General features: G+C 40.2%; 1 protein-coding gene across 2 annotated transcripts; it reads left to right on the top strand.

Moving 5' to 3' along the window:
• The first annotated feature begins 2,513 nt into the window (after positions 1-2,513).
• On the top strand, positions 2,514-21,348 carry LOC135474889 (GRB10-interacting GYF protein 2-like). Of its 2 annotated transcripts, none has more exons than XM_064754552.1 (12): positions 2,514-2,686; positions 5,352-5,414; positions 5,630-5,768; positions 7,395-7,488; positions 8,306-8,447; positions 9,387-9,459; positions 12,785-12,929; positions 13,388-13,423; positions 15,126-15,275; positions 17,026-17,480; positions 17,928-18,106; positions 18,864-21,348. In XM_064754552.1, exons 1-12 carry the CDS (start codon positions 2,620-2,622, stop codon positions 19,016-19,018), a joined length of 1,698 nt encoding a protein of 565 aa, XP_064610622.1. In that variant the 5' UTR covers positions 2,514-2,619; the 3' UTR covers positions 19,019-21,348. The 2 variants fall into 2 exon arrangements, with proteins under 2 accessions (XP_064610622.1, XP_064610623.1); XM_064754553.1 differs by having other exon boundaries at positions 12,815-12,929.
• The last annotated feature ends 349 nt before the right edge of the window (positions 21,349-21,697 follow it).

The following is a 21,697-nucleotide window of genomic DNA, read 5'->3' on the forward strand; positions in this document are numbered from 1 at the left end:
TATTAATCTACTTCCATACAGATTTTAAGACACCAGATATGACACCTACCTTCTTCTAGGTGGTGAGTGTCATGTGTGGTATCATCTGCATGGTTGTGGATACCATGCCCGGTGTCTTCTGCGTGATGATGGGTGTCATTGCTGGTGTCTTCTGCATGGGGCTGTGTGTCATATCTATTGCCTTCTGGATGGCGGTGGTCGTCAAAACACCAGATTTCCGCACACTCAAATAGGGCTCATTATTGCAGAGATACGGCTTAAGAATAATAAGGCTTATTGTATTAAGACATGATGATCGGATGTAAATATATAAATATTTGCATACAGCACTGTACTTCCTGGTTTGACTGAAGCACTAACCGTGTAGGTAAAAAAGGAGTTTTCCGCCTCCTAGATAAGATGATATATGTCGTGAGTGAGAAGGGGGTAACAGCAAATAGGTGGATGTGAAAGATTATTGATGTGGTCGATAGGTAGACTGAACAGAATAATCAGTCCTTCAATCTGTAAATCAACCTTTATTGTATGAACGTTCTATATAGTGATTATGTTGAAGGCAGAGTGAATTCACTGTGTAAACGTGACCACCACTGGCGGAAGGCAAGTGGTCTCCGACAATCTAAATGTCTGCAGCCACTTACTCTAAGAGCACTGTCGGCCGCTTATGGTCACATAACACCAACGCCTCGCGTGCATGCATGTTCGACCATTGAAAGACAAACATTGTAACCGCTTTATATAAACGATCTGAAAGGGTTGGGTATTTAATATGGCTGAGCCTAGATCACTGAACTAGAATGAACATTCAGATTTATTTGCTAAAATTTCATCAACAATACTTTTCCAAAAAATGACTTAAAAGTGAAGGGATTTAACGAAATAGTTTTTAAGGGTACCCAAATTACTTTCAACAACTGAATTTCCAGACATTTTTGTCATTTGCCTGTTTATAAGGTGGTTTATATTGAACCTGCATTCTGTGCTGTACACCTCTACTTAGTACTATAATCCCACGTAACCTTCTCATCTCCACATGGATAGCTAGACCATCGGATTCATAATTGAAGCAACTTGAATGAGAGTGTATTGACGAAGTAAAATGTTAATCGGACAGCTGCGCAACGACAATCCAAACTGAATAAGAGGTTTATATATGTGTGCTCTGCGGGTCAGTGTAATTCTACATGTACTGAACACACTACATATATGATCGGTTCCCTAGGGTAGGCTCTAGGTCTATATCCGACATGGCTTATGGCCCTATCGTGTACGTATTATCTGGTGTATATCGATCGATGATACATCCCACATGTAAATATCTTTTTAAGTCATTGTCTGTAAAAAAGACGTCACCTTGTGTTTTTTATCTTCGATCACGTCATTTACGAAAAAGTTTGGTGAAATCTGACTTGCGCGGTATTGTGTAAGCTGCCTCTTGTACTATTATAAGCCATTCATACGGACAAAGTTAAGCTGGTTTAACTAGCGAAAGTGGCAATGAGCCAGTTTGACGTCGCCCGTGTGAACGCAATGTAGACACATTTAATCCAGTTTATTTGCCCCAGCGAGCGACGTGGCTTTAAGTCAGTTTCAGGGCTTGAACGGGTCTATACCATGCATGACATAATGATTCTGGTATATTGTATACATACGCACCGTCAGTATATGCATTTGTGTATGCATTTGTTTGAAGTTTTACACCATACTCTAATAAGACACCAAATCGAATAAGAGTACAGGTTATTTAGTATAGATTATATAGCTCTTGTGTTGAGACCAAGTGATGTTATACAGACATGGTCTATATAGAAATTGCAGCAATGAATTCAATGAATCAACTGAGCTTTGTAAAAATAAATCTATACACGTCTATGTGAAGAGTTGATGTCATATGACATGATGTACATATACCCGCTCGTGTGAAAAAGTGTACACGCCTGAATAAGCTAGTATTATATGGGTTATCAGAAGTGTTTGCTGAACATTGCACAGGACTGTTCACACATACAGAGTACAGGCTACTTTTACCATGCATGTAAATATACATGTAGAGGCCTACATGTGCTCTTTCACGCATGCCAGGTTGTACATGATGACTAAGGAATAAACCTAGAGGATGTCAAGTCAGTATGTTCTGGTTCAGTGATGTTGGTTACCGGTACATAAAAATATATGTTACAGGGAATGGAGAAATTGCCAAAAATCTACAGGCCACCTCATAGCCCACCGAATCAAAACTTTCCATATAATACACAAATTCCTCGGTACAAACTCTAGTTTATGCCCACATTTTCCCCGCCCTGTGATAAAGAATGACTCATTTCAAAACAACGTTGAAAGATGACGAAGAAAAAAAAATAATGAAAATTTTTTAGAAGCTGATATCATGTGTCCTACATGTAGTTGGGCGGCCCAATTATGTTCGCCCAAGGGCGATACGTCTACGGAGATTAACGAAGTCTGGTCGCTGGTTTCCGTCACGCCAGTAAGGGCCGCTTCCGGTAGAAGGAAGATGGCTTTGTGACCCAGCACAGCCGAGTTTATGAAGATTATGGTTCATAAAGCAGGACAGCAGTTACGCCCCTCGGCTCTCGTATATGATATTTGCTTTGTCTAACCATGGCGGAAGCGGCAAATTCAGAAGACAGAGAGGGGGCCTTTCCTGAGAAGGGAAAAGTGGAATCCGGTACGTCATATTTGCTAGTGTTGTTGTTGTAGCTCTTAAGGCTTAGCTGACCTGTTGACTTACTTTGTGACAGCTGTCAGCTGGGGGCAATTTTCTTCTTTCCAAGACTTATATGAACACTCAGGCGAGAATTATAAGACTGACATTATCAATTTGAATCCATAAGTCGGATAAATTTTAACTGTACAGCAGTGTGAGTGTGTACAAATAGGCTAGACCTATGGCTGATGGCACACTGTTAAGTGTTCTCACTCACGGCTCATCATCTTCCCTCGGCCCCAGGGCAGTGGCTTTAGCAGTGAATTAACTACCCTGTTACACAATGAGGGAATTTTAAGCTCGAGAGTTCTATCATGTGGTAAAGTGATGTCAATTCATTAAAGAAGCAGTTTCTCACAATTCAGTGAGAGAGGGGGCTCATTGGCTAATAGTATGGTCACCCTAGTCTTTACAGCTACTAACTATGGTCCAAAAATAAATATATTGTGCAGCTCAGCTGTAAAATGCATAATGATAATGAAATATATTATATAAATTAAATGTGTCCAGATTAGACTGTGCAAACACTGAACCCACAAAATGAATTGAGTACAGAATTAGAAACATCGTAGTCCATCGATATGTTCTTAGTGTGCTTTTTTCTTTTAAATTCTGATATTCATTGTTACACTGAATCCATCTATCTGTATCAAAATATAGGGCACAGATTTCACACTCCCACATTTTTCCTACTCATGGCAATCAAACTCAACAACACTGCTCTTTTGTATGTCGTTTTCTGGTCAGATCTTGAAAACTATTGTCTTTATTTATTACATTTGGCAATGGCATCAATTTTCTCTTTTGGTCACATTGACTGCAAAAACTTCATTGGACACCTCACTCTCAACAACCATTTTGAAATGTCATGTTGCCAACATGTGGTTTTGAAATCTAAGTGAATTCTGCCGTTGACATCCTTTAGAAAACTATCATATAAAATAAAATTAAAAAAAGGACTTGTGTTTTTAATGCAAGTAAGCATACTTGTTGCAATGTAGGCGCCACCAGCATGGACCTCATTGAAACTAATTTCATCAAGTTGGTGCTGGGAAATGTGCGACAACGTTTTTGAGAGGCAGAAATGTACCCAGTCTTGTGGTGAATGTCAGAATTTTAAAATAGGACAATGGGACCATTGAGATGGAGGAGAAATCACAATATACTGAACATCTAACTGTCAACATTGTGTCATAGGTATTGCTGTTTAAATAACAATGCATTTGTCTTTAAATTATGACTTGGTTGGGAATTATTCCAATAAAAAACTTAGAACCAGCATTCCTTATTGTGTATGATCTGGCATGTTTTAATCACATCATTTATCAGGCATCTTTTCAAACTAAATAAAGAATGAGTACGTCATCATATTAAAGTGTGTTTGTCAGTGTACATGTAACTGAGGCTGTTGACAGCAGAGCTTATTATAACCTACTAAGGATACCCATTTGTTGTGATAATATACTTACGTTGCTTGGTGATGAAGAGATAAATATACGATAGGAATGTAATGTGTAGGCCCAAGAGGCAATTACCAGTGTAACAATGAATGTACATGGTGGAAGTTGTGATTGTAGCCATGGAATGAAAGCAGAGGGACATTTCATGGTAAAACTATGTACACAGTTGCATTAGGGCGTCATTTAGGGTATCCAGTTATTGAAAATCATGTTACAAAATTCATTCTGTACTATAGTTAATACTATGGTTATGTTTGGCGCTGTATTTTAATGGTCAGACTGATGGTTATGCAGTATTATCTCTTCTTGATACCTGCGCGTTATATATACATCTGGAAAAGATTTGACACATTGTCTTGACTGGCAATATTTTCCAGCTGGCATTGTGTGGTTTGTTTAATATAGCACACAGTTCATAATGCATGCCTAGAGAGAATTGTGGAATGGATTACTTGCTATAAAGAGCATACATTGTTGAAAACATGCATGTACATATTGCTGTGAAGATATTGCTACATGTGCATGTTTTCGAAATCATACAAACAAGAGTTAAATGTGATGCAGGCATACGATTGAAAAGTAAAAATGAATTGTACATTCATGGACCTCTGCACTGGTCAGCACAAATCTTTAAGTAACCAGCCAATCAAGCACTTCGAAAAAATCTTGATCTCCCCACAGTGTTTGTACATACGTTTAAATTTGTAACTCGCATATTATTAAGCTATTTTTAATTTTTGAATCGCATTGACACACTAGATGTGGTTTCCAAACAAGCTTTGTACAGCCTTGGGAAAGTATCTTGCCAAATGTTGATGGTTTTCCCTGGGCACTCTGGTTTCCTCCCCCTGTAATACTGACCATTCTTATGTAATGTGAAAAATTATTGAGTGTGGCATTAAGCAGCAATCAAGAATTTAAAACCATTCCAACAAAAACAGGTTGGTCATATTTTTTTCTTTTTTAAGTTACATTTATTTTATTGTTTTGTAATTTGAAAACTACATGCATTTATGTCATTCAATGTCTTTATGACTCAGTAAGTGAACATGCATGTACTTCAAAGTCTTTTGTGTCTTTTCTGTTTACATCATACATACAGGCTGAGGAGAAAGTTGGGAGTAAAACTGATAAATTATTACTTCACTTTTTCAATGTTTTTGCAGTGTGTAGAAAGTGGTTGGTTCATGAAGATGGAGTTCTTGCTCACAAGCTTCAAAATGAGGAAAGTAAGTCAAGAGAAAACTCTGTTTTCAATTAACCTCCTCCCGTAGTTATATGCGTATTTGTTAACCAAATAATCTTAATTGTAACTCATGAATTTCTATTATTTTCTCATGGATTTCTGTTATTTTCTGAATGAACTGTCATGATTGTATGAGCTGCTATTATCAGTGCTATCAAGTTTCACTGGGACACAGTTCTGCATGTTGATGTATTTCAGTGGACTTTCATTATGGCCTCAACCGTTACAACAGGAGAACAGTACGAGAAGACATACCTATTGCCAAACTGGTTCAGTCGGAGGAGGAAATCCGCCAGCAGCAGGAACGCATGGAACAACTTATGCTGCTGAAAGCACAGTGAGTTCTTTAATGGACATGCAGTACTGGTCTGTTAAATTTGAAGTACAAATGTACTTAAGTTGTATTTTAGACAGATGCTTTGTGAAGCGATAGATGTGGTAGATAAACTTACTCCGTCCATAAAGTTACCAGGTGGATGTGCAGACCTAATAGATATGCTGAACTGGTAGATACACTGACTTGGTAGACATGGTAGATACACTGACCTGGTGGACACGGTAGACACCCTGACTGTAGATATGGTAGATACACTGACCTGGTGGACACGGTAGACACCCTGACGGTAGATACGGTAGATACACTGACCTGGTGGACACGGTAGACATGTTGACCTGGTATACATGGTAGATACACTGACCTGGTTGACAGGGTAGACACTCTGACGGTAGACATGGTAGACACCCTGACGGTAGACATGGTAGACACCCTGACGGTAGACAAGGTAGACCACCTTGACCCGGTAGACCACCTTGACCTGGTAGACATGGTAAACACGTTGACAGTAGACATGGTAAACACGTTGACCTGGTAGACACACTGACCTGGTAGATATGGTAGACACACTGACATGGTAAATACACTGACCTGGTAGACACACTGACATGGTAGATACACTGGCCTGGTAGACACACTGACCTGGTAGACACACTGACATGGTAGATACACTGGCCTGGTAGACACACTGGCCTGGTAGACACACTGACTTGGTAGATACACTGACCAGGTAGATACACTGACCAGGTAGATATGGTAAACACACTGTCCTGGTAGACACACTGACTTGGTATATATGGGAGACACACTGACTTGGTAGATATGGTAGACATACTGACCTGGTAGACACACTGACTTGGTAGATATGGTAGACACACTGACCTAGTAGACACACTGACCTGGTAGATATGGTAGATACACTGATTGGTAGACATGGTAGACATACTGACCTAGTAGACAAACTGACCTGGTAGATACACTGACGTGGTAGACATAGTAGATACACTGACTTAGTAGGTATGGTAGAAACACAGACTGGTAGATATGGTAGACACACTGACTTGGTAGACATGGTAGACACACTGACATGGTAGATACACTGACCTGGTAGACATACTGACTTGATAGACACACTGACCTGGTAGATATGGTAGACACACTGACATGGTAAATACACTGACCTGGTAGACACACTGACATGGTAGATACACTGGCCTGGTAGACACACTGACCTGATAGACACACTGACACACTGATTTGTTAGATACACTGACCTGGTAGATATGGTAGACACACTGACCTGGTAGACACACTGACTTGGTAGATATGGTAGAGACACTGACTTGGTAGATATGGTAGACACACTGACCTGGTAGACACACTGACTTGGTAGATACGGTAGACACACTGACTTGGTAGATATGGTAGACACACTAACCTGGTAGACACACTGACTTGGTAGATACACTGACCTGGTAGATACACTGACCTGGTAGACATTGTAGACACACTAACCTGGTTGACACACTAACCAGTTACCCAGACTGACCCGAAGCGAATTACCAATTACCAACAGTAAAATAAATGACCAGCCTTATGAGATGGTCATGTACTGCTTGCCTCTTTCAGAGCTGAAGAAGACGAGAAGATTGCCAAATCTGTCATGAAAGATTTGGATACTGAGGAAGCCGTCAGAAGACTTCAGAAAGAAGTAACCGATGAAGTGAGTGTTGTGTTTATGTAGTTGTTTGTATCGTTTCATTCAAACGTCACATGGGCAAGTTTGTCAGTAACTTGTCAAAGGCTGTTTGTTTTCTCCGGCATACATGTTTCAACCGTCCATAACTCTGACCACCAGTTTGTATAACTTATAAATTGTTGAGTATGGCTTTAAGCAACAATAAATCAAACAATTCAATTTCTGATTTGGATTTTTTTCATAGTTACCAGTTATTTATTAATGTGAATAGTTTATTTACAGGCTTGTAAGTTGACACCTGTGTGGAATTATAAGTGCCTGTTACTGTTTGGTAACCCCATTTGGCTAGTTATATGGGTCTCTGTCCCACATGCAATTTCTATGAACACGGGCACAGGCTAAAACACCCCTGTTGGTTGAGAAAACTAACCCCCTTCATGTAGTGCAGAGGATATGACTGCAATGTGTTTATACCAGTTCTCAGTAGACTGTTGAAGCATAGCTGGCAGTCTGAGTGAATTTGCACCTCGTTTTTGGAAGCATTTTTTTCAAAGTGATTACAAACATATAGTATGGCACACACAACTCTGCAGGAGATCAATTGCCTATCCTGTGTCAGCATGTTTACATCGTTGGCCATAAAGGCATTCATAATACAACTCTCTATATTCTTCATATAAAGTACACGCTAATAGTAAAACATATGCTTAATCCACATCACATAGAGAAAAAGTTAATTAATAAAATATCATGTATTCACATCTGGTTATCTCTGTAAGCTGTTGTTTATACATGCTTTTTTATGTAGAGTGTATGTGCCTTTCCTTGTGTTGTTTAATAGGATTATGCTAGGAAGATGCAGGAGAAGGAAAGACGGCGATTTGAAAGGTGGAAAAGGGAGCAAGAGTTGAAGAAAGAGAGGGAACGATTGGAACAGGAGCTAGCCAGGCATTCGGAAGAGGCTAGGCTGGTCCTCAATAAAGGTGGGTTGAGAAAAAAACAGAAACCCAAATCTGTTAAACTTACTGAAGACATTACATCTATGAGCGTTGGTTTCCCATATCAACAAGCTCCCGACCAGCCAAACATTGAGGTCCCTGCCCTGTATCCATTACATGTAGCTTTTTCGTATTGGCCATGTGTCTGACTGGTTTCTCCACAAAGCATTTAATATGTCAGTATTTCTGTGATTTCAACAACACAAAAAAGGATCACCATAAATAATCATAGTTGATGTAGTTATTTTTCCAGCAGATAGAGGACACTATTGTCCCTTCATAGATGAACGGAAAACCCCATTGTTCAGGGTGGGGAATGTACTGTAGCTTTGCAAACAAAGAGCTTGATACTTGAATAGTACCCTATTTCTTCTAAAATTTGCCACACCCGGTCTGCTCAGTTTAGCCAATATATATGTAATTCTAGCAGGAATATTGGGGTTTTTTTTTCTCACTTGGTTAGACCATCTTATAAACAACATCCTCATATCTTTACTTTTCCAAAAGGCTGATAAAGAAATGTAATATTCTACTTTCAGCACTACTTTTAGAAGAATAAGAGTACATATATTAATGGTATTCCTGTACATCAGTGTGATTTGTCGCCTGTGATTTATTTGTTTATTTATTTATTTATTTGATTGGTATTTTATGCCGTACTCAAGAATGTTTCACTTATACGACGGCGGCCAGCATTATGGTGGGAGGAAACCGGGCAGAGCCCGGGAGAAAACCACAACCATCCGCAGGTAGCTGAAGACCTTTCCACTTATGGCCGGAGAGGAAGCCAGCATGAGCTGGATTTGAGCTCACAGCGACCACATTGGTGAGAGGCTTCTGGGTCATTATGCTGCGCTAGCGCGCTAACCGACTGAGCTATGGAGACCCCCGCCTGTGATTTAACCTTCTCTGCTGTCTTTGTAGATTCTCGAGGTGGGGACTCGCTGGTTGAGGGGGGACATGGGCGTCAGTCCAGTGGTGATATGGACAGTGTCAGGTAAGAACATGCCTGTCAAATCCAAAGTATTACACATAGTTCTGCATTGAAATAGGTTGATGAACACAATATACGTATGATGACAGTTGAAATAAGTGTACTTTCTTTAAAAGTTTTTTTTTGTTTTTAAATTTTAAAAGAATTGGTTTTTTTTGATTCACATTTGCTGCAGATGGATGTTAATGTTTGGTTTATTCTTAACGTGATGAATAAATGTAACTGATCTGTACAGTAAATCATGCCAAACCTCCTTTTAACTACATTATAGTCTTTTGTATGAACCATTAGTTTAGCATCTCTGGCCATGCAACATCAAGTTTTTGAGCTCTGTGTCTGTTGTGTTGTGTTTTAATGTAACTGCATAGCTAGTATACTAGTGTAAACATTGACTAACAGCAGCACTGCAAGATTCTATAATGTCTGTTATGTTCTATAATGTAACCGTATGTGTACATGTAACATGTATGACCCTGTTTGTTTGTTGTTGCGGCACGATGTCAGTCTGACTCTAACATCGACACAGATTTGTCTTCATGACCCCTTGGGTCAGCATGATCCTAACATTGACCTGGTTTTGTATGATTGTCTAATCTGACAGACAATACTCTAGATGACTGCCAGGGATCTAGATGACTTCTGTATGTACTACCATAATTCTTTCAGATTTGCGGACAGGATTCCAGGCTTTACCACTGGGTGGGGGGGTTGGGGGTTGGGGGTGGGCGTTGATAAGAGCATTTTGGGGGTGTGAGATAAGAGGGGATGTGGGAGGAAACGTAATCCTTTTCAGGGTTACCTCAACATCAAAGCCTCGCATTCATGTGTGGGAACTTGACTCAGGCAGAGATATGCACAACTGGGGGTGCCTCAGGAAGAAATTGCCATCCCCGTCATTAAGGGGTAGGAGAGCACATGTTTCAAGTCCAGATCTTTCTTACAGGCTAGTACAAGCAGTCGTCCCAACAGAACTAAACCTCTCTAGTCTACACGAGACAATGGGGCCTACATTGAAGCAGATTTTTTTTTCAAAACTGGATTAAGGCATCCCACTGGCTCAACATGCAACATGTACCCATTCTACAGGGCATACCACATGATATCTAGTTGGGACCCTGGGTAGAGGCCTAATCTAACAAGAAAATTTTATAGAATAGTTGAATTATCTCTTTCCTCCATATAGACGACTTTTGACGTAATGTATGCCAACCCATGAAGACGTGTTTTGACGCACCACGTTTTGCGCTGCAGACACCAAACTGTCAATTTATTTCAGAAAGCACCCAAAATGCTGACAAAAATATACTCCAAAAAGATTAGAGGAAGCAATCAGAGTAACCCATGGTTACTTATGGTCTTCTGTGAATAACCTAGGCAGGCAAATCCTTAATCAATAAACGGTATGTACATGTAGTCAATAATAAATCACATACATGTATGCTTTCATTGGGTGTTGTGTAACCTCTGACCTACTCTTAAGTGACCTTTCCACCACAATTTCCGTTCTGAAGTTGGTGATTCTGAATCATAACATCATTCCGAACAATATCCATGTTGTTTTAAACGTGTACCTTTCATGTTAATTATAATGTTAATTGGTGGTCATTGGGCATGGTATGACCTTTGACGTATTCTTAGGTGACGTTCCCACCTCAATTTCCGTTCTTAAGTTTGTGATTTATATTCAGATGACCACCATCTACAAATCCCCAGTGGTTTCATACTTGTACCTTTCACGTTAATTAAAACGGTAATTAGCCTGTACATTTTTAGGTGTTTTTTCCAAATTTGATCCAGTTAAAAGTAACATTCTTAAAAGCTTTGACATCCCAGTGGTGCTGTTTTACTCCCTCTTCATTTAGAAACCAATTTCAGCTTGGCGTATAATTTAGTTTAAGAGATACGACAATTTTAATTAGTTCCTGGATGAATTAGTGACCTTTGACCTATTCTTACGTGACCTTTCCACCACAATTGTCATTCTTACCTTGGTGATTCTCAACCATGCAACCACCTTCTACATTCCTGATTTGGTTCCATGTACCTTTCATGTTAAGTAAAACCTTAATTGGTGCTAATTAGCATCATTCTTAAGTGATGTTTCCACCAGAAATTCCATTCTCACCTTGCAGCTTTGGATTAAATGTGGTTCCCAAAGTCATTTGGTATAGAAATGAAATTTCGACCTTTCATGTTAATTAAATTGAATTTGGGAGTTTTCGGGTGGCGCACGCCCAGCACCTCCAAAACGTAAGAATGGCTGTCCTGTGTAAAGGCTGGGTAGTGCTACATCCCCTTCACCTCAAACCTTTTGTACCTTCCATGTTAATTAAACCTCGCCTAGCTCCCAAATAACCTAGATGACTTCATACTCAAGTACTTTGTTTACTGACTAACAGTAACCTAGATGAATTCATATTCATGTACCGTGTTTACTGACTAACAATAACCTAGATGACTTCAAACTCATGTACCATGTTTACTGACTAACAGTAACCTAGATGAATTCATACTCATGTACCATGTTTACTGGCTAACAATAACCTAGATGACTTCATACTCATGTACCATGTTTACTGGCTAACAATAACCTAGATGACTTCATACTCATGTACCATGTTTATTGACTAACAATAACCTAGATGACTTCATACTCATGTACCATGTTTACTGACTAACAGTAACCTAGATGACTTTATACTCATGTACCATGTTTACTGACTAACAGTAACCTAGATGACTTCATACTCATGTACCATGTTTACTGACTAACAGTAACCTAGATGACTTCATACTCATGTACCATGTTTACTGACTAACAGTAACCTAGATGACTTCATACTCATGTACCATGTTTACTGGCTAACAATAACCTAGATGACTTCATACTCATGTACCATGTTTACTGACTAACAGTAACCTAGATGACTTCATACTCATGTATCGTGTTTACTGACTAACAGTAACCTAGATGACTTCATACTCATGTACCATGTTTACTGGCTAACAATAACCTAGATGACTTCATACTCATGTACCATGTTTACTGACTAACAGTAACCTAGATGACTTCATACTCATGTATCGTGTTTACTGACTAATAATGACCTCTGTGACTAACAGTAACCTAGATGACTTCATACTCATGTACCATGTTTACTGACTAACAGTACTCTAGATGATGTCATGCGCATGTTTACTGACTAACAATAACCTGGGTGACTAAAACAGCTGTAGATTATTCCAGTTGACATCTGAAAACATTACAAACTGTTTGACGCTGACTTCATGTGACTATTATTGCTTGGGTGCCGATCTGTGACAACAGTCATGAGAGTAGAGCATCATCTGTTGCCAGGGTAACCGCCGGGGGCAGGATTGAAGATGAGGGTGACTTTTCTGATTTTTACATACCTCCAGCTGACCATATGGAGGAAGGGGAGAAAAAACAGTTGCAGGAGCTTCAGGATGAGGTGGGTTATCTCCCCTATGAAGTTAGTCCAGCTTTCAGTTTCATAGCATTTCACGCACATGTGTGTTTGAATAAAATAAAATAAGCAAGTATTTTGTCATGGGAACCATTTCATGAAAGGTAAAACATGAATGTACTAGTTATATGCATGTTCATTGGCAGAGTGTTGGATAGATTCAATCTCTACCTTGGTTTCTTCCACTCTTATTTGCTCGTACAACCTTGGTGACTGTACATTGTAAGTGGTCTGTGGCATTTGTGTGCATGATCACTTTTCTTACATCAGTCTTTCCCCTACACATGGGAGTTTATCTCTAATGTGCTTTAGACCAGTGGTTTACACCAAACACACTTTTTTCCTTCAACCATAAAACTCTCTGCTTTCACAAAAATAACAAAAATTTTGTATAATTTGAAATTAGGCAAAAATAACGTATCTGTTTACTTGTTGGTTTATAGGAACTTGCAAGACTTTTACAGGAGCAGGAACATAAGGTATGTTATATACAAGTACTCAGGGAACATGGGACAGCAGGAACAAAAGGTATGTTATATACAGGTACTCAGGGAACATGGGACAGCAGGAACATAAGGTATGTTATGTACAGGTACTCAGGGAACATGGGACAGCAGGAACATAAGGTATGTTATATACAGGTACTCAGGGAACATGGGATAGCAGGAACATAAGGTACCTTATATACAGGTACTCAGGGAACATGGGACAGCAGGAACATAAGGTACGTCATACACAGGTACTCAGGGAACATGGGACAGCAGGAACATAAGGTACGTTATATACAGGTACTCAGGGAACATGGGACAGCAGGAACATAAGGTACGTTATATACAGGTACTCAGGGAACATGGGACAGCAGGAACATAAGGTACGTCATACACAGGTACTCAGGGAACATGGGACAGCAGGAACATAAGGTACGTCATACACAGGTACTCAGGGAACATGGGACAGCAGGAACATAAGGTGTGTTATATACAGGTACTCAGGGAACATGGGACAGCAGGAACATAAGGTATGTTATATACAGGTACTCAGGGAACATGGGATAGCAGGAACATAAGGTATGTTATATACAGGTACTCAGGGAACATGGGATAGCAGGAACATAAGGTATGTTATATACAGGTACTCAGGGAACATGGGACAGCAGGAACATAAGGTACGTCATACACAGGTACTCAGGGAACATGGGATAGCAGGAACATAAGGTATGTTATATACAGGTACTCAGGGAACATGGGATAGCAGGAACATAAGGTATGTTATATACAGGTACTCAGGGAACATGGGATAGCAGGAACATTAGGTATGTCATACACAGGTACTCAGGGAACATGGGACAGCAGGAACATAAGGTATGTTATATACAGGTACTCAGGGAACATGGGACAGCAGGAACATAAGGTATGTTATATACAGGTACTCAGGGAACATGGGATAGCAGGAACATAAGGTATGTTATATACAGGTACTCAGGGAACATGGGACAGCAGGAACATAAGGTATGTCATACACAGGTACTCAGGGAACATGGGACAGTAGGAACATAAGGTATGTTATATACAGGTACTCAGGGAACATGGGATAGCAGGAACATAAGGTATGTTATATACAGGTACTCAGGGAACATGGGACAGCAGGAACATAAGGTATGTCATACACAGGTACTCAGGGAACATGGGACAGCAGGAACATAAGGTACGTCATACACAGGTACTCAGGGAACATGGGACAGCAGGAACATAAGGTATGTTATATACAGGTACTCAGGGAACATGGGATAGCAGGAACATAAGGTATGTTATATACAGGTACTCAGGGAAAATGGGATAGCAGGAAAATATATGGCAATATCTCAGCCATAGCGTGGCCAACCAATAAGTTTGACATAGATCGAATACATTGATAGACAGCTATTGTAATACTGTACATTGTAGATACACTTAGTGTAGACCCAGAGTCACTGAGCAAGAGGATCGTGTGCTTCACTTGGCTCATGTGTTTCACTTGGCTCATGTGTATACCATTTGGGCAAGCTTTTCTGAAGGCACACCTGTTCGACGGGGTTCATATCGGTTTCCCCAACCTGCATTTTACACCATACGACAGTCCATAATTTTGACAGTCCAGTATTGTTTAGTAGCTTTGCTAATGCTTAATGAATTCTCTTTAAAGAGAACAAAGGCAGAGATAGACAAGGGCAAACTGAAGCAGATAGAGCAGCAGGATGCTCAGCTGGCGCGGATCATTCATGAACAAGATAAGCTGAAGGCCAAGAAAGCAAGACAGAAGAAGCAAAAGTCAATGGAGGAGGCCAGGAAGCAGGTAGGCAGCTTGGGTCCTGTGTCTGTACAGGATTGCCTTCATAGCTGACATCACCAGGAACACATGTTCATGTACCTAGGTGTGTAATACCAGGGGTTAGGTGTTGATTCCAGTTATAATTATTACCAGAGCTTTGTTTGAATAAATATTCTCTGCGTTTTGATTTACTTATTGTTTATTCGATACTTTTACATCATACTCAAGAATATTCACTTACACATGCATATAACAGCGACCAGCATAATGGTGAGAGGAATCTGGCCTTAGCCTGGGGCAGAACTTCCCACATACAATCGGAGAGGAAGCCAGCATGAGTTGGACTTCAAATTACAGTGGCTGCATTGGTGAGAAGCTTCTGAGTCATTGTGCTGCACTAGCACGCTAGCCCCTTCGGCCATGTTCAGTCATCATTTATGACTACATGTAGGTGTACACTAAGAGAGCAGGTTGTGACCAAGTTGTTCAGGCGCTGGCCTGTCAGTAAATAGGACACAAGGTGCAGATTCAAAGCGGACTTTGTACAGGCTGTGACCAAGTTGGTTGTTCAGGCGTTGGCCTGTCAGTAAATAGGACGCAAGGTGCAGGTTCAAACCAGACTTTGTACAGGCTGTGACCAAGTTGTTCAGGCTCTGGCCTGTCAGTAAATAGGACACAAGGTGCAGGTTCAAACCAGACTTTGTACAGGCTGTGACCAAGTTGTTCAGGCGCTGGTCTGTCAGTAAATAGGACACAAGGTATAGGTTCAAACCAGACTTTGTACAGGCTGTGACCAAGTTGTTCAGGCGCTGGCCTGTCAGTAAATAGGACACAAGGTGCAGATTCAAAGCAGACTTTGTACAGGCTGTGACCAAGTTGGTTGTTCAGGTGTTGGCCTGTCAGTAAATAGAACACAAGGTGCAGATTCAGACCGGACTTTGTACAGGCTGTGACCAAGTTGTTCAGGCGCTGGCCTGTCAGTAAATAGGAAACAAGGTGCAGGTTCAAACCAGACTTTGTACAGGCTGTGACCAAGTTGGTTGTTCAGGCGTTGGCCTGTCAGTAAATAGGACACAAGGTGCAGGTTCAAACCAGACTTTGTACAGGCTGTGACCAAGTTGTTCAGGCTCTGGCCTGTCAGTAAATAGGACACAAGGTGCAGGTTCAAGCAAGACTTTGTACAGGCTGTGACCAAGTTGTTCAGGCGCTGGCCTGTCAGTAAATAGGACACAAGGTGCAAGTTCAAACCAGACTTTGTACAGGCTGTGACCAAGTTGTTCAGGTGCTGACCTGTCAGTAAATAGGACACAAGGTAGAGGTTCAAACGGTACTTTGTACAGGGAATTTGTAGATTTCCCCTCTCTTAGTGTTTTTGGGAACCTGGTAATAGTAAGCAGTTAATTACGCTCTTTCATATCTGTTTGTCACACATTGAAAAGTTTGCCAGTAAATTGCCAAAAGTTGGTGGTTTACCCTGGGCACACTTTTTTCTTCCACAAGTAAACCTGGCTGCCAAAAAAATTCTTGACTCAATGAAATGAAGAAGTAAATAATTCCATGTATATGGGGATTTTGTGTATGGACTTGATGTACTGTAATAAGCACACCCTGATCTGAACTGGTGGAGTTAATATACATACAGTGATGATACGTACTGTACATAGTTATGATACATACATAGTTATGAGACATGCATCTATAATTATACTACCTTCATAGTTATGATACGTACATAGTTTACAATAGACCATAATCATGCCGATCAATATTTCAGAGAGGCCAGCAAGAAGCGTTGCGCTCCCAGAGTGTGGATGAGCTGGGCTTGGGGGGTGGGGAGGTAGGCTCCCCTAACTCTCACGCCAGCAGTGGCAGTGGTACCCCCAGCTCTCACCGCTCCCCTAGAGAACATAATGGGCTAGTGAGGTTTGAGGAGCCCATGTCCCCATCCTCTCCTCAGTCTCGGGGATGGTCCCCAACAGGCCATGACCAGAGTTCCCCATTATACAGAGGGAGGTCCCCCAGGGAAGAGCCTCCTCGCAGAATGTCACCAGCAGATCTGCCTCCTGAGGATGCTTTAGAGGTGGAGAGATGGCTGGGGCGGAACCATGCCCACTCTCAGTCAACAGCCAATCAGAGGATACCACCACGCTCGCGTGATCAGCGAGTGACACACTCCCCCTCTCCTCCTGGCAGTTATCACAGCGAAGACGCTGCCCAGGAAAATCTAAGGTGAGTTTTGAAGAGATATGAAAAAATTGAAAGCTATCAGCCCAAATTAGACAGTGGCAACCGTTTGAGATTAACATTGATAGTTAGCAATGTGAGGCTATTGGATTAAGATTTTCCTGATGTCATTACCATTTTTGTGTGTAAGATGCGTGTACTTCAGATATTGTCCTCTTTGATAAATGTCTGGAATTCATCTGTAACTAGATCAGCTTTCCATGTCTTAAACAACCGATAGCTAGTCCGCTTTATCTCAGTGGGTAGAGTGCTGTACTTTGGATGTGGAAATCTGAGTTCAAATCCTGGAGTTGATCACTGGCTAAATCATTCAACTATACATTTGTACTGTGACAAAACTAGTTCCAGCAAGTGTAAAAATATAGCCTTATGTTTTAATATCTGGAGGATTACCGTGCAAAATTTTGCTGAACTGTTGTTTTGAATTCATAGACACAACGTACCTCAGCCCAATGTCACTTCTCAGAGAGATCAAAGTCCAGTGCCATTCAACATCGCAATGGCAATTGATCCCACCTACCGACCCCAGCCACAGGATCCTAGGCCCATTGCCAGGATGTCAGAGCCCCGCCCACCTTTGATACAGTCACAGTCATATCCAGTTACATCTGGTAAGTGTTCAATACTCCTGTCAGTGCTATTACAACAGACTCCTTTTATGTAACAAGCTATTTCTGCCAAGATTCTGATTCTGTACAATAACAGACTTTCCAGCATAATTGCATTACTGGGATCATGTATTTTGTCATGAATGCACAGGGCTCATGTTTGGCATGAGAAACATGATTAATGCACTTCTATACTTCTGATACAAGGTGTTTCAAAAAGGTGGATGTAATTTCAAAGCAGTGTATTTCACAAAGGCAACATGTTATTACACAAAAGTTACAAATGGTTTAATGATTGACCAAGTTTTACTAACCACCTGTTGCGCCGTCCACCAGAGCTTTGCTACATGCACAGCATGATAGTACTTTCATTCGTCCATGTTGTCACTTGCTACGACAAGTCACAAATAAAGTTTGAGAGGTTTTGCATATTTTTGTTAATTAAAACTTGAAACATGTCTTACCCAAGATAAAATGTCCAGAGAAGTTTTGGACCCATTTGCCATTTTTGACAAAATTATGTACGTTCTTTTTCCCCTGTGACCTTTGACATAGCTATTATTGTGAATGCTCAGACTGGTTGGAGACATGTAGTGCTGTCATAATATTTCCAGAATGATTCTTTCAGTTGTATTTGAAACAGCAGAGTGGTCTATTAGAAACCTTCTTGAATCAGCGGGAGGTAATTGTGGCTTTGCTTGTACACATATGTTGAAATAATTAGACTTTATCCTTGTTATTGTGATTCTTCCTATTTCAGGACCTGTGGACCATGAAGAAGAACTTGAAGAAGATTACGATGAGGATGACCCTGGGTGGGCCCCAGTTCAAGGTCAAAGGAGGTCAAATATGGAAAAGATGAAGAAAGTCTCAAAGAAACCTGCTGGAAAGAGAAGTAGCTGCAAACAGCAGTAAATTTCACCTGCCTCTCCACAGCAGTAGACTCAACGATATTATTTCTTATTTGATATTATGTAAATTATCCTGTTTATTATTCCTGTAAATTACCTGTTACCATGGTAATGGTTAGACAACTGACAAGTGATACATTCTGGCTTGGTCTCTGCTAGAATTCAGTCTAATTGCCACTTGAGATGATATTTCAAAGTTTCTTGTCTACAGGTACAGTAATTATCCTGTGTATTGAGTCTGGTCATATTTACTATTTACTTGTATCCACTCCAAATACATGACGTACACAATCACGAAGGCCAAAACTCAAGATCGCCAAAGATTTTAACTATACATGGTCTGGCTTCATGGACTGGTAATTATCCACAGCTTCCATTAGTAGAATTTGGTGGTACATCTAGTTACTTACTGTTTAAAATGATAGTTGTAACAACAGTGTTTAATGAACCTTTTGAAATTACATGTACACAGTATACTGTACACACGTCTGTGAGTTATTTAGTGAAAACAAAAATGATACACTTTTTGTGTATTGTATCGTCAGGTTTACTTGTAACAACAAATACTGTGCAAAGTAATGATTAGAAGCAGAGTGGAGATTTTAAATATTCCAAATATACATAAACATGTTGTACTTAAAATGCCTGCACTTGCATATTTCAGAACTAGTGTGCAGAGATATGATTTATATGTACATACATGTAACTAAGTTTCAGTAATATTGTCCGGGCACATGTTGTTATAGGTATTAGTGTGAACTGGTATTAAATTGAAAGCAAAATGAATTCATGTAAATATCATTTAGTGTGTCATACATTATTTTATGCACTTGTTTATATTTCAGATACACTACATAACTTTGTCCTTAATATAGCCCACACTTGTGTCACATCAAGTGTCACAAAGAGAGCATATTCTTCTGATATCATACTAAATGCCTGTGTGGAATGCTCCAGTCGGCTTGTGTGCTGGTACATTTAATACATTAGTGACATTTGCTGGCATTGACTCTGGCTTCATGAACTTCAATTCTGAGAATTCTTATCTTAAAGGGGTGTTTCGAAGATTGTTTGGAGGATATGGTGATATCCCAGTGGTAAAATGTACATTTTTAAGGTTAAAATTGAGATCACTTATATCAAGACATTGGTAACAATCCTTTGGGCACATGGGGTCATTGTCTGGGTACTAGTGAGTTGAAGTTAGTTACACTTACCTGGAAATTTTGATGTCATTGCGCACTCACAGAACTCATTATTAGGCAGTGTGCAGTGTCACTGGAATGCTTACTCACAGTTAATGACTGGATTTTGGCTGAATTTTTTACAAAATACATATAGCTGTTAGTAATTGTTCTGCTTGACCCTTTGTGCTTAACTGTGCTGTTATTATTAGCTGCTGCAGTGAAAAATTGTTGGGTATTTAAATCCTGGGAGAGGGTAATGGCTTCCTTCGCCAGATTTGGACATAGCCATAATTAACATTTTTACCATATATGGATACTGTTTCTCCACACCAAACCCTCAGATAACATCTGCCTTTAGGCAGGAAATATGCTTGTGCTAGTCAAAGAAACTATGAATTGCACGTAAAGTGTTACATGTATTTCCTTATTAGTTGATAGATATTTTTTCATGATGCCATGCGTTTGTTGGGGTTATAACTTGACCAGTCTGATATGTTTTGAGAGAGCTCATTTGTTGATGGTGGACCAAGTTGCTGTTTAGACACTCTATCTACCTCACAAATTATCTACATGTTCGTAGTTTCATGAGGGAAGAACGAGGCAAAATACAAACAGGTTGCTTCAACAGCTGCAACTAACAGATATTTGCTGTTGGCTTAGAATCTGTGTTTGATGCCAAAAAGTTCACAATTTCAGGTGCTAGAAGTTATAGGTCCAAGTGACACCCCTGACAACTATTGACGTATTTTTGTACATGTTACATGCATGTCATATCAAGCAGATCATTTGGTTTTATTCATGCAGATAAAACATGAGTGCCTGTGTGATTTAGGTCTGGGATGATGTTGTTATTGTTTCAGCCACATGTTCCTGTGTCAGCCAGATACGTCTATTTCAGCATTGGAGGTGGTATCAGATGAATCTCTGGTCATAATATTTTTCACCAGTTTTTCAGTGTTTTTCTTTTTTTTTTCACAAAAAAACATGTCAACAGACACAACAACACAAACCTAATTCATATTTATTAAATCCTTTCAAGATAATTTGAGGGTGGAAAATGTGATTTTAAGACCTTCATACACATGCCATGGAACCACTAGACATCTAAGCCCTTGTACATTAGTTTGGTATGTACAAGGTTATGACTTTACCAGTTATGACTCTCACGTTTCACCTGTCACTTTCCACTCACTTTTCACCTGTCACTTCCCACCCACCTCTTACTTCCCACTTTGCACTTTTCACCACCAACTTTCCACTCACCTTTCACCTCAAACCTTCTACTCCCTACCTCTAATATTCTCACCCATCTCTCTTACTTTCCATCCTCTCATATTCTCACCCATCTCTCTTACTTACTTGCCATTCTTTCATTTCCTCTGTGCTCATTACCCCTCCCCCCCCCCCCCCACCCCAACATTATCAATGTGTAGAATGTGCCAGCACCCAGGAAAGTATTAAGCAAATTGGTTTCAACAGTATCGGACACAAATTGC

This window comes from Liolophura sinensis, chromosome 9 (genome assembly GCF_032854445.1).
Source record: "Liolophura sinensis isolate JHLJ2023 chromosome 9, CUHK_Ljap_v2, whole genome shotgun sequence".
NCBI lineage: Eukaryota > Metazoa > Mollusca > Polyplacophora > Chitonida > Chitonidae > Liolophura > Liolophura sinensis.